This window comes from Vespa mandarinia, chromosome 7, assembly GCF_050613455.1.
Source record: "Vespa mandarinia isolate Hongniang chromosome 7, ASM5061345v1, whole genome shotgun sequence".
Lineage (NCBI taxonomy): Eukaryota > Metazoa > Arthropoda > Insecta > Hymenoptera > Vespidae > Vespa > Vespa mandarinia.
This window is the reverse complement of record NC_140816.1, coordinates 9210956-9225375: the sequence shown is the minus strand read 5'-3', so window position 1 is coordinate 9225375 and position 14420 is coordinate 9210956. Positions and strand designations below refer to the sequence as shown.

At 39.5% G+C, this 14420-nt stretch overlaps 1 protein-coding gene across 1 annotated transcript in view; it reads left to right on the top strand.

Annotated features, from left to right (window-relative positions):
• LOC118443402 (multicopper oxidase 3) overlaps positions 1–14420 on the top strand; it is a 29506-nt gene that overhangs the window by 11845 nt on the left and 3241 nt on the right. The window contains exons 2-9 of the mRNA XM_035870332.2: positions 11586–11946; positions 12159–12443; positions 12524–12797; positions 12870–13074; positions 13157–13341; positions 13531–13726; positions 13821–14033; positions 14105–14335. Of these exons, the coding sequence (XP_035726225.1) occupies positions 11586–11946; positions 12159–12443; positions 12524–12797; positions 12870–13074; positions 13157–13341; positions 13531–13726; positions 13821–14033; positions 14105–14335 (1950 nt within the window). The remainder of the gene's footprint in view (positions 1–11585; positions 11947–12158; positions 12444–12523; positions 12798–12869; positions 13075–13156; positions 13342–13530; positions 13727–13820; positions 14034–14104; positions 14336–14420) is intronic.

Genomic DNA, 14420 nt, shown 5'->3' with positions numbered 1-14420 from the left:
CATGGATTAGGATGATGATTATGTAATGTTTCACCTTTCGAGACCTTCAAGATTCGTTGACTCGTTAACTCATTTTGCTCATTTGCTTTCTCAAACTTTATTCGCATTTCCTATTAATAGACTTGGATAGACTCGAATAGACTCGATGTGATAATTAATAGTTGAAGCACACCAGCGTCTCTCTCTCTCTCTCTCTCGCGCGCGCTACTTTATCCACTCGTTACGTTATCAAAGAGTACTTTCTATAATTACTATTGCACGGCTATTAAAATTAATAACGTTGAAGCAGCTAAAACATTGACTCTGTCATAATCATCACGTATCATTAGACCGTATTGTTTCGTTTCGGTCAACTTTTATACCAGACATACCAATTTTCCCGTTTTACAGGTTACCCGTATTCGATTATCCCGACGATTTCGCGATATCGGACAAGTTCCACCGTAATCTCTCGTAAGGACGTAAGAAATCAATGTACCTGTTAACTCTTCCGGGCGTTCGATCGATCAACCGATAATAATTATTCGACGTGGAGTTGAATTTAAAAGTAGACAAGTACGGTGCCTTCGGCCGGGTCGCGTTAACAAGCCACGATGTTTGGATTATTATGTCTACATCTCGTACGGCTTTAATGACGTGACGTTTGACAAGCCGGAACGTAAGGCTTGTTCTCGGCGCTATAGCTTAATACAATGGTACCAGAAACGAAACGGAAATGGTTCGTAAGAATTTCACTGACAAGACATACTTCGACACAAGAATTGCGTTAGCCCGAAAGAAAGTTGGAAACTAATTTCAACTGGGCGTGAAGAATGGGCTAGTTCAAAGTCTACCATATATAATAGTAATCGATCCTTTGATTATTTCGATACGCACGCATAGACAGGCGCGCGCAGCTACGCACGAGTACGTATCGACGGGAGATCGAGCGTTCACTTTCGTGATAATTTAACGCCTAATGATTTCGATTAAAAGTCCATCTTATTAATAATCGAACCAGCTGGCATTAGGCATTGTTAGTTACTTGGAATTTATGCCTGGTTCGCGCGTGCCAGCACGATAATATAATCCCCTGACCGGACGATCGTGATTTGCAAGATGCGCCTTCTATTTCAGATTTCTAATATCTCGAGATAGGTATCGAATAATTCGATTCTGTATTAAACGGGATAATTGATACCTAATAAGACAAAAGTGAAACGACGAGGGGAAAGTTTTGTGCGTGTGACCGAAACAAGATAATCTCGTTGCAGTGCTAATTAAAATCGCGTACTCGTAATAGAATTTTTTTCCTTCGTTCGTTCCTTGCATTGACCTCGAACGTTTCTTTTTATCGTTTATCGTAAAACTGGAAACTTTGCGAGTAAAGGTACAGGTCAAGGAACAACAATTTTATATCGACGCTCGATATAGAATATAGATCGATCTATGATCGATTGGATCTCGTAGAAATTTGACGTAATCGTTTTCTATGGTGATGATGAAATCGACCGACCGGTCGATAGGTATGCTTTTCACCGACGTGAAATACTTCCTGTTATTTTCGATTGAAAATAACAAGAAAAAAAAAAAAAACTTGTATAGTACGTGAAAACAGACATTAACATAAGATGCTACCGATATGCTTTTTCGTCGTAGCACGTGGGCCTCCAGAAGACCGTGAAACTTGGCCACGAACAACTTTCCCGTAAGATGGTTTGACTGGAAAGTTTTATTCCAAACGGTTAAATTAGATGGCAGAAATATTTCAAATTCTCTTATTCTCTTTTTACGCGTCTTCTCGTCGACCAAACGAAAACATTTATATATTTTTAATTCTTTCTTTATTTACTAACCGTCTATGTTTTGCGCTTTACACCGGACGAAATTATTTTATTAAAGCCATCTGGGATATAATAAAAATGTTTTACGAGATAAACGCGAAAGCGTCTTCTCGAAAGTCTTTTTATTTTCTTTCGTTTCTTTTTTCTTTCTTATCGAAATGCTCGCTCATTGAGCGATAATTAAATAAATCCATTAATGATTAAACTTTGTTATTACTTTATTTCTAATATGCTTCGTTGAATGGCCAATCTGTAGCCGATATTTTTAAAAGACTTTGCATGAGAAAACTATTCGACCGAAATTGTTCTAGCCATCAAAGTCCTAACTATTAACGAAGTATTAACGCAAAGTCATTCTGGCATTACGACTATGACGACGACGACGACGACGACGACGACGACGACGAAGGCTAGTAATCGCTAGTCTAATCGTTTTCGTTTCGTATTCCGTAAGAGATCCCGCCGAATGCGAATTTAGTATGCGAACGGACGCGATCTCTTTTGTCGTGCGGAACGTTATGTAGATGCAGAATAAAAGACGGTAATTTTGGTGAAAGGCCGCACGTGCCTTCTCGTTAGTCGCGTGTCCGTATGGCCGTTTAGCTTAATGCGAACGACCCTTATTATTGATATTAAGATTAAACTCGAGTCTTTGACTCGGAAATCGAGCATACGCTTTCTAACGTCGACTACGGACGATTTGTATTAGACGTAATATACCTGTAGGTGGCAACGTTATTACATCATTTCAACTCATTTATTAGCTTTCGATAATGAACAACGAAGATAAACAAGAGAATTGAAACTCCGTAATCAATGATTGGAACTTAAAGAATTGAGATTGGAAGATCACATTGGAAATCGTAATATCGAAGAACGACGAAGACGGGCCCGATTATTGTCACGACGTTTAATTAATCGTGTCATCGTGTAATGTTTCATGCTTAACACGAATAAGCTTCGCGTCTCTCGATAAGCTTTGGATTCCCGGTATACGCGGGAAGGATAGTAGAACGTTCAATTAAAACATCAAGGACATCGTTAACGTTCATTGAGGAAACGTAAAAACGGCACATTTGTATGCACCGCAAGAGTAAGAATGGAAGAGAAACGTCTTCCACGACCACGTCGATTTTAATCTTCTTTTCTCTCGTTGTCGGTAAGTTGTCGTCCTATTTCAAGTAATTGAGAGTGCAACGACGTCTCACTTAAGCGATTCCATCGAATTTTTATAATTTCAATTGTCAATTAGCTGAAACTTACCTTACGAATCGTCTTTATTAATTTATTTATTTTCCCCCTGTCGTCGTCGTTAACAATAACCATTATGATTAATGACATTTTCTTATCGAATCCAGATCAAAGATCAACATTTATAATGAAATTCATTTCTGATTTATCTCGAAACGGATCGTAAACGAGGCCTCGGAGAAAGCGTTTGCCATCGAGTGGTACGTTATTTTTTGTTTCCATCTAAAACGGAAGAGAGCCATGCATCTTGATCTTGGACGATCGAGCGTGTGTGCACTTGACATTGATAGTAATACCGGTAGACCTCGCTCATACCGGGCGAAACTAGTTTGGTCAGCTTTTAAACTCATGCCGCGACCGGCCGAATTGATTTGATCGCTCGCCTAAAGAAAAAGTGGGCGATACCGTTTGAATCTCTCGGAGCGCATTTTCGGAAGGACAGTTTCTCTTCGAACGAAAAGATCGACGAACAATGTTTCTCGTGCTTGATTAAACGGACGATAATGTTCGAAAATAGGAACGAAATTCTCTTTGAAATTTTTACCGAAATTTAACTCAGAGAAGAACCATTTTAATTGGTTTGAGATCCGAATAAAGATTTTGGATATATTCGTGCGCAATAATATCGTATTTATATTAAATTTTTATAAAAGGAAAAAAATGCCCGCTATTGTGTGAATCGCGAATAACAATATTGATAATACGAACAACGACATTGACTTCGAAATGAAATGACGAAATTTTCTTTGTCGTATAAAAGGAAGATAACGTTCGTCGGTATTTTAACATATCGCAGGAAACGGATCAACCGCTTATCAGGTATTCAAAAACAGGTTTTAACACCTATTATCAGGTAAAGAACGTTAAGAACGTTAGAGCAAAAGGTATTAAGCCGATGACCAAAAGGTATTTCTCCATCTCTTTTCTCGCGTCGAGTCGGAATATTCGTTCGAAGACGAATTTTACCTTTCTCGAACATTACCACTCTGCTATCTTTCCATAACTACTATGAAGCCGTAGACTCGATCATCGATCGTCAATGGTCGAGGGACACCGTACTTTCGTTTAATTAACTCTGTCTCCTTCCAATCGCTGTAGTTTTCTTTCGCACATCCCCTATCCGGATTCGGTCAATCATCCTTTTTAAGTATATCCCCGTACTTATTATACGTACGCATGTACGTATCTACACGTACACGCACATGTACGATCCTATTAGATGTGTATTATATCCGGAAGGCGAGCAAAACCACCGTCGTCGTGGTCGAATCGCCAGCGGCACGATCGGATTTCATTTGGCGATAAATCAGTCGGCTAGATCGATTTCGTTCGCATCGGCGTTCAATGCGTGTGCCACTCGAGTGATGCAGAAAGCGTGACACAGTTTTTGATGACTCGTGAGACGCGTTCCCGGTCCTCGCAAATAGAGAGAGAGAGAGAGAGAGAGAGAGAGAGAGAGAGAGAGAGAGAGAGAGAGATCGGCTCCGAGCGGCTCGACTCCATAACGGAAATAAGAACGCGCGTCCTTCTTTGGAATCCAAATGGTAGATCATTGTAGATACAGCACGCGAGTCTAAGATAGTTAAGATTGTTCTTCTTCGATATGTCCACACGATTCCATAGAGACTAACTTTTTCTTTTTTCATTTACGAAATTAGCAATTATTCAAATGAACTAATTCTCATCGACCGATTTTATTCTTATCGACGGATCTCGTTTTACCTTCTATTAAAATAAGATTATATTTTGTTGTTGTTTATCTCTTTCGTCAAATACATTATTCATGCCGTTTCACGGTCCTTGGAGCGATAAACATTTTTAGATGTAACACGCGTTCAGCTATGACGTTTCCCGTATCTACGTATAATAATACGATCTTGTAAAAAACTTTCTTTCCTATAACCACTTTGGCGTAAATATTTACGTTACTATGGAAGCTCCTTTTCCTTATTTAACGAGCGCCCGTGACGTTGGCCATTTCTTCGATTTAACGAGAAAAAAAGAGCTATTGTCAAAATCATATAACTATAGACTGTAGCTTTCCAATCATCTGGAGATCGATTTCGCATGACCTAAAATCGATAATCCTCAGTTCCGAACATTAGTCGGAACTTTAATTCTCCTTTAGAATATGGAAGAGAATATGGAAGTTTTATTTTTATCTTGGATCAAATCCCGATGTTCTGTTACTTCTACGATCTACGTGATTACAGCGTTGGCATACTTTTCTATCTCTTCGTTTGATCCGTCAAGTATAATATACCTGTGTATCTCGTAATAACGTTTCCTAAACGCTTACCTATAGATAGATCTATAGATAATATAATGTAGAGAGTAGATTGGTATTTGTTCATTTTCATCCTCGAATTTTTTTCGTAAGAAAAATGTAGCATATTCAAAGGGAGAGAGCGAATACGAATACGAGCGAAGCTATTTACGATGGAACAAATTACTTAAAGCTATACATCATCGAATAAGAGTTTATTTTGGAGTTGTTGAAATGAGATTTTGCACTTAAAATTCGATTATACGGTTAGAAAAGTTAGCGGAGAAAGAAAGAGCAGTCTGTAATCAGAATAATTTTACGAGCCGAGCGTCCTTTTTTCTTCTTTTTCCTTCTGAACGCTTCGTTAAAATGAAAGATTCGTAAGAATGAAGATAGACGTTGGTCTCAATGGAACGTCCACTTGCGAACGATCTGTTAAAAGTAAAAGGCACGACGTGCAAAAAAGAAAAAAAACTAATTTCAAGTAAAATCGAAAGGAGCAGAGCGCGGCGGTAATGAACCGTGCAAAATTTACCGTGTAATGTTAAAAGGAGATATTGTTATTGAGAAATTCATTTGACTGCTAAAAAGAATTCTTCTCGCGACGATTTAAACTTTAGCGATTAACATATCCCCCATGAGAATCCAGGAAAATCCAATGAAGCTTTATAGCGCGATATAAAGTATAGAGCGTTCTCGCTTTCGATCGATTTCCATTATTTCCGATAATTTTTACAGAGCTGTAGCTTTAGGAAAGTTACTTGGACTGTAAAACAAAAGAAAGTGAAAAATCAAAGGGGATAATGGACGATATTAATTTTCCATTATTGCTCGATACTTTCTCGGCTTGATAATTGATCGATCGAGCTTGAAATCACGGCAAGCGTTAGATTTTCGAAAGCACGACGATTTAGATTGGCAACAAGTGGATCCGAGACGATTGTAAAAACGTCCAGTCGAAAGAATCTACGTTTATCGTACAATTAAATAAGATATTCAACCGCTTCTTTTATCTAGATAACCATCTATATTCTATGCATGCGTACTCATACAGTACTACGTGAAAGCATATTTTTACTGCAGTATGCTGCGTTTGCAAATCAAGATACCGACGTCAAGTTTAAATTTCTACGATGACTAATTTCATATATTTTACAGAATTATCTTGAAAGTTAAACCGACATTGCACGTTCATATGCGCGCTCGCGTCCAAGACCACAAGACAATTTCTATATACGCGATACGACTCTAGCGATTTAGAAAGAGTATAAGAAGCTGATTGTGCGGCAAAAGCTTCTTCGCCGCTTCTCTTTACGAGCAGTTAATCACGATGCGACGCGTCGCGCGAGCTTCGATCTTTTTATCTTTCGATCGAAAATTTACTCGAAAATTTATCGACCGAGAGAGAACGAAACGTTCGAAACATTCTGTCCAGCTTGTTAAGGGCAAAGATATCTTATTACAACGTGATATATCGTAGACATGCTAGCGATAGTAATAATTAGAAAGTATCGACGTAATAGGTTGAGTTTCGGAATCAAACTTAAACGACAAGAAATATCCACTTTGGCAGTCGTTATAAATATTAATGAAAAATAGAAAAATAATGAAGTCGAGAAATATCGAGAGGAAGGAAGATATTGATACGTTTCATTTATCTAACAAGAACGATCATCCCCAAGAACGTAGGCGATGGAATAATTTTACGCTACGAAAATAGGTATCCCTTTTCAAACGATTCTTTTGAATTGAAGAGTTTCGATGCCCTAAGCGAGCGAGACCGAAGGAAGCGTTTATAATTTTCATTTTTCTCATTGAATTTTACAGAAAAAGATCGAGCGATAATAAGTCAACGAAAATATACGTATTATTTATCAAGAGTAAACGATCGCGATTAGGAGGGGAGATAAACATTTCTCTCTTGATTATATTCGCTCGAGCGAATCGTTTAACGTGCTTTGTCGATCGTGAAATCGCATCAATCATTATCAATAACCGTAACGAAGATCGGAAATGTAGATCGGAGCGAAGGAGGACAGATCATGGATTTTCTTGCGTCCATCGAGGATCGAGCGAGCACGATCGCGCCATACTTTGTCGATAACGGGCCATACTTTGTCCGATTGGGTCGGTATCGATAACGAAACTTATCTTACTTATCGAAGGAAATAAGATGATAAGGATATTGTTCGTGCTCATTTGCTAACGTCCTATCTACACGACATACAGAATTTCTCTAACTTATTTGCATAAATCGTGAACGACGGTGCGATTAACGTCTTGGAAGAAACTTTGTAGGAATGGTAAAGTAAATTTTCAAAAGTTCGCAACCGGCGTAAGCGGCAATTATCTTTTTATTAGATTCACAACTACAAATATCTACTATGGTTTTAGAAGTAACAAAGAACTTTACGAGTACTTTCTTCAGAATATTATCGAGTTTGCACTTTCCATTTCTCCGGCGGAAAGACGAGGTACCTTTCTCCGATCAATCGTAATGTCCGCAACTATCGATTACATTTTAATTTAATCCTAATTTAGAGTTTAAGCGCGAAGACAAAAACATCAAGGACTTTTATTTTTGCGAAATAGCATATAATTCGGACGCGGTAAGCGCGGTGTAAGGGAACATTTTGAACGTGCATCGATCGACGATAGAACGACGTATCATTATGCCCATTAGGTGTGCGATCGAACCATTTACGTCCCGCCATTACGATCGCGCTTACAGAGAGAGAGAGAGAGAGAGAGAGAGAGAGAGAGAGAGAGAGAGAGAGAAAGAGAGAAACACGCACGTCTATACGATCGAGCAGACTTGTATAAGAGTAGAGTTTGCACGAGTGGCTTTACACAAGAAGAGAGCAACGACTTTGCTCCGAGTCGTGTTCCGTAAGATGAGACGAGGACAAGGGCAAGGCCAAGTCCACGTGCTCTCCAATCATCGTTACGCTTTTCAACTTACGAGCTGCCTCTCTTTCTCTTTCCCAGTCTTCTTCTTTCACAGTCCTCTTCTTTGCTCGAGCGACTCGAGTGTACCAATTGAAGGACTTGTTGTCTTTCCCTACTTTACTTATATTTTATTCGGTAATTCCGCTGCTTTTTTTTCTTTTTCTTTCACGACAAATTTATCAATCGGTCGACATTATTGAACTTACGGATCGATTGAAAGAGACAATTGCTACGTATGTCTATGTAAAAAGTAAATATCTTATTTAAAAATTGTTATGAACCTACCGAATCACGAAAACGATTTGAAACGTTGGTTATCGTCGCAAATGGATAGAAGGTACATATGTTATTAAATACAGGGCGACTGCTTCATAATCGTGTAATCAATGTCGCTACTTAATTATTAACCATTACAAGCTAAATTACTCCCATACGGACTTTCGCTTCGTAATTATTACGCGACACATCTCATGTGGCATTCTTCGAAACGTGTGCGTATATACATGCATATAGATAGTTACTCGCACGGATGAAAAGTTGCAGTTGAAGTACTCACAAAGTATCTTACCTAGGCGAGTTAATCATACTTTAAGCGAAACGAGGTAGAGAAGGAGAGAGGGAGAGAGAGAGCGAGAGAGAGAGAGAGAGAGAGAGAGAGAGAGAGAGAGAGCGAGAGAAGTATTTTTCAAAACACAGCGACGGCAAATGCGTCTACTTTCTCGAGCGTTGATTGATTGTAACTCAACGAAAATGCTAGAATAATAACAGCTCTCTCGTGCTACCGGTCGTAACGGTAAACAAGCTTGGAATATGGTGACGTGAATATCATAATGTACTATTCCACGGTCTAGATGCGCCATTTCCATTGAATTACCAATGAAATATTGTAGAACGAAGGAGGATGCGATCTATTTTAATCTTATTAATTATCTTATTGTTAATTATTTTAGCTAGACTTTTTAAACCGATTTATCTTGTATCTACTTATAACTAAAAAAGAAGAGAAAATTATCAATAATTATCAATGTTCACGATACGTAATATACAAATAGATATGTACATATCTATTTAGCATGACGGCTTTCACATCCGATTCTTGGGAAAAACAAATGTTGCTCTTTTCTAAGATACGATCGAAACCGTGAGGAGTCGATGAACTTCAACGTTCGTTGCTGTCTTCATTGTCGTGCGTCGCAAGAAAAAAGAACATGAAACCCACGATCATTGCTAACGCGACATTAAGCGTATTTTATAGCTTCAACTCGATGTTTATCGTGTCGTCTCTCTTTCTCCCTCTCTCTCGCCGTGTTTCGTCCGACCTTTAGCTTGAACTTTCATGCCTCGAAAGAATCTTGTAGGAGAACTCGTAAGTCCCGGCAAAGTCTCACGGTAAATAACAGTGTCGATGAAAGCGTATAGACACGGACCGACTCACAGAAGCGCTCCTAGAATACTCCCTTTTTCTCCTCGAACCGTGAATAATCCGGCGAGTATGCAAATTGCGACTAATCCGATAAAGGAGCACCGATACGGTTGTTTGCTGCTTCGGTGGGCCTGAGAAAAGGAAGGGTTCCACAAAGTTCTCCTTCTTGCATGCACCTCGTGCACGATCGATTGCGCTCGTTAAAAGGTATCGTCGATGGTCATCCTTAGATTCGAATATCGGAGTTGGAACGATATAATGAAAAATCGATCGAAAGAAAGAAGAAATATATTAAATTAATTAATTCGTTAGAAGGTCTATCTAAGTGATTCTATGATAATAAAATGTATCTACGTGATATTTATTTTACTTATATAAATCATATATCCGTCTACTAATACTTGTATACGACTTTATGGGAGATTTTCATATCGCATTTCGAAAAATTTAAATGATTTTTCAGGATAATTTTTCGAACGACATCGATTACAGTAACGTAACAACATCGTACAATAACGGCGCGCGATATGACATTTATTCATAAATAGGAAAAGAAATGAAAGAAAGAAAGAAAGAAAAAGAAGAAGAAAGAAGACGAATGATCGAAGAAAAGAGAAAAGGAAGAAAGAAGAACGAGATAAAGTTAGAATATTGCCGTTTGTATGAGCGCATCGCACGATCATTAAAGTTACAAATTTAAATACGATCGTGCAACTTGTATTACCGATGATGTGCATTAAAAAGTCATTTCGTTGCCATATATTCCTATATAAATAATTATACCAATGAAGCTTAATATAATACTCTCTCTAATATATATTATGATCCATTAAAAGTGCTTATTAATCCATTAAATTCATTATGCGAATGCATTAAAATGAATTATATGATAACGATATTATGATCTTGGAGAAATTCTTCACCGCTCGACGGTGAATTTCGTGAATTTCGATTCTATCCGATGATTCTCATTTATATACGACGATAGAAGAATCCGTGTAATATGACAAACTGTTTTTGAAATATTGCCGGATCAAATATCGCAGCCGATATTTACCAACCGCATTCCTCCTTCTTAGAATATCAAAACGAAGATCTTAAAGAATGAAGAGTATTGCACGAGTTCTTTTCGCTTTCTCGAATGTTATCGACATAAAAAGACAAACAAGAGTTTTCTCGTCGATCTAACGATACTACGTACGTAGATACGCACGTAAAGACGTTCGACGTAATAAAGTAGAATAATCGCATGCGCTTCCTGCGTACGAGATAGCCGACAAACATTCGCATTTCCAATACTCGATCGGTGGAAACCTAGAATAAATGGAGGTTGGTTATAGAATGCGCCGGTTAGTTAGTAAACGACATCGATTACGACATCCGATCGAGTCTCCTGTATGTCAGAGAGTAGAGATATACTATTATATATAATGCATAATCCAAAGCGACGTTTATGTCTTAGCGTTGGCAATAAGGAGAAACCTGAAATTCCTAGAGCGTGTCTCGTTTTATTACGGCTCAGACGTATAGGTTTCACCCTAAGGTCCGTTTACGAAAATGCAAAACATAATTACCGCGTAACGAGATACAATTATACGTATCCGCGTTTAAACTTGCTCGACTCGAGTTAAAAATGAAAAAATGAAAAGCCAACGTCCGCTCGTAATTACGATATGACGACATACCGATAACATTTACACCCCTTTTCTTCTACGATCTACTACGCGGATCGATCGAAAAGACTTTTCGAGTGCGTATGATGACACCGCTGCACGCATCAAACCCTAAATATCATTTTATGTCCATTCGAAAGCTTTACGAAGAATCATGTTTTCGAAATCCGTCAATTGATTTTTAATTTTCTCTTTCGCAGAAGAAACGTTGGATCAATCGGCGTCCTCGTCCTTTTGGAGTCCCACCATAAAATCGCAAAATATATTCCCAACGGACACGTCGGATTTCTTTTCTTCCGGTAGTGGATTGCTTAACGGGAATCCTACAGCGAACGTTTTCCGAAGCGGATTCGGTGGAATAGATAATCTAGGGAGTCGTGGTATTACGGTAAGACCACCGAGAACGAGACCTCTCGATTACAGCGAGAGATCCACCGCGGAATTACGTAAAAATCCTTCTCTTTCCTCTCCGGACGAGTGCGCTCGTGCCTGTCGCGAGAACGAACCACCGAGGATATGCTACTACCATTTCACCCTCGAATACTATACCGTACTTGGCGCGTAAGTATAAACTTTTGTTTCGTTAAATATATATATGTCTACGATACATATCAGAAAGAGAGAGAGAGAGAGAGAGAGAGAGAGAGAGAGAGAGAGAGAGAGAGAGAGAGAGAGAGAGAGAGAGAGAGAGAGACTTGCTTTCATGTAGCCGGCATTGTAGGGTAGGTTTGTAGGTTGCCGATTGAAAGGTAAAACCGTCTAACAATTTACAGGGCCTGCCAAATATGCACGCCGAACGCGACGAACGTTGTCTGGAGCGAGTGTCAGTGCGTTCTTGCCGACGGCGTTGAACGTAGTATCTTAACCGCCAACAGAATGGTACCAGGACCTAGTATACAAGTTTGTCAGGGTGACAAAGTGGTAGTCGACGTCGAGAATCACATGGAAGGTATGGAAGTTACTATCCATTGGCATGGTGTCTTTCAGAAGGGTTCACAGTATTACGACGGCGTACCATTTGTGACCCAATGCCCTATACAAGAGGGTAGTACGTTTAGGTAATGCGTAGTATAATATTGACATATAGATTATGTTTATTCCTGTCAAATACTAAATGGTTGTTTTACCAATTGTAAAGGTACCAATGGATCGCTGGCAACGAGGGCACACATTTCTGGCATGCCCATACCGGACTACAAAAGATGGACGGACTTTATGGAAGTATAGTCATTCGGCAGCCTCCCAGTAAAGATCCCAACAGCAATCTCTACGATTACGATTTGACCACTCACGTTTTATTGATGAGCGATTGGTTTCATGAAAATGCGGCCGAACGATTCCCAGGGCGTCTAGCCGTTAATACCGGTCAGGCACCTGAAAGTGTTCTCATCAATGGAAAGGGACAATTTCGCGTGAGCAGATTTTTCTTTTCTTTCTTCTTTTCGTGTTCTCTCTCTTTTACGTCTTATTAATTTTAATCGTAGGATCCAAATACCGGTTTCATGACTAACACGCCGCTCGAAGTTTTCACGATAACGCCTGGACGCCGTTATCGTTTCCGACTTATCAATTCCTACGGATCCGTTTGTCCGGCACAAATCACGTTCGAGGGTCACTCGTTGACCGTCATCGCTACCGATGGGGAACCCGTTCATCCCGTTACAGTGAACACCATCATATCCTTTTCCGGTAAGTATTGCGCCAAGTATCGCTTTAGTAATATACTTTCGTTAGGTATCATTAATGAACTCGTCGTTTTCTATTGACATAGGCGAACGTTATGACTTTGTGATAAATGCTGACCAAACGGTCGGAGCATACTGGATACAAGTGCGATCCCTGGGTGAATGCGGTATACCGCGTGCCCAACAGCTGGCTATATTGCGTTACGCGCGTGGCCCTTACCAACCTACTACTACGCCACCTACGTACGATTATGGTCTTCCGCAGGGTGTCGTGAGTACAATCTTATATTGGATTTTTAATCACCCTCCATCACTTTTACTTCCTCACTTTTATCCTCGATATCGAAAAGAAAAACTCTCTCTCTCAGAGGATAATATCCGATCGCGAATCGAAATCAATTTGATTTAAATGACGATAATCGTTGAAATGATGAATTTCTATGGAGAAATGCGATTCCAGGTATTGAATCCACTCGATGCCATTTGCAATCGTCCAAGGGAAGACGCGATTTGTGTGAGTCAATTGAAGAATGCTCGTCACGTCGACGAAGGAATTCTTCAACAACGCCCAGACGTAAAGATATTCTTGCCATTCCGTTTTCTCTTTTACAGACCGGAAGAGGTCTTTCAACCTCAAACCTACAATCGTTTCTTAGGTAAAAATGGCCGTCTCGCCATTAATTATGGAGATTAGTATCCAAGTACATTCCTTATAATTATCCCTATGGATTATTTGATTTACGCTTTCAGTCGCGCCAACCGGGGATCACGTAATTTCCCTCGTCGACGAGATCTCCTTTACGTTTCCACCAGCGCCGCTGCTTTCGCAGATCGACGATATCCCACCTGAACAATTCTGCAACGGGGATAATAGGCCGGCCGATTGCGGTGCGAACTGCATGTGCACGCATCAAGTTGACATACCGTACAACGCGATCGTCGAAGTCGTACTCGTAGACGAGGGTAAGTTATAACACATTTCGTTAATAATGGAACGACAATTAATGGAACGACAATGAAACTTTTCTTTACAGTACAACAACCGAATTTGTCGCATCCGTTCCATTTGCACGGATACGCTTTCAATGTGATCGGTATCGGACGTTCTCCCGATAAAAATGTGAAGAAGATCAACTTGAAACACGCTTTGGATCTCGACAAGAGAGGATTGCTTCACAGACAATTTAATCTGCCGCCGGCCAAGGATACGATAGCTGTTCCGAACAACGGTTACGTTATTTTCAGATTTCGTGCTGACAATCCAGGTCAGTACACCATTTTTTCTCTTTCTCCGTTGCATTTTTCAATTTGTTCTTTTCTTTTTTTACTTTTTTATACTCATATCGAGTA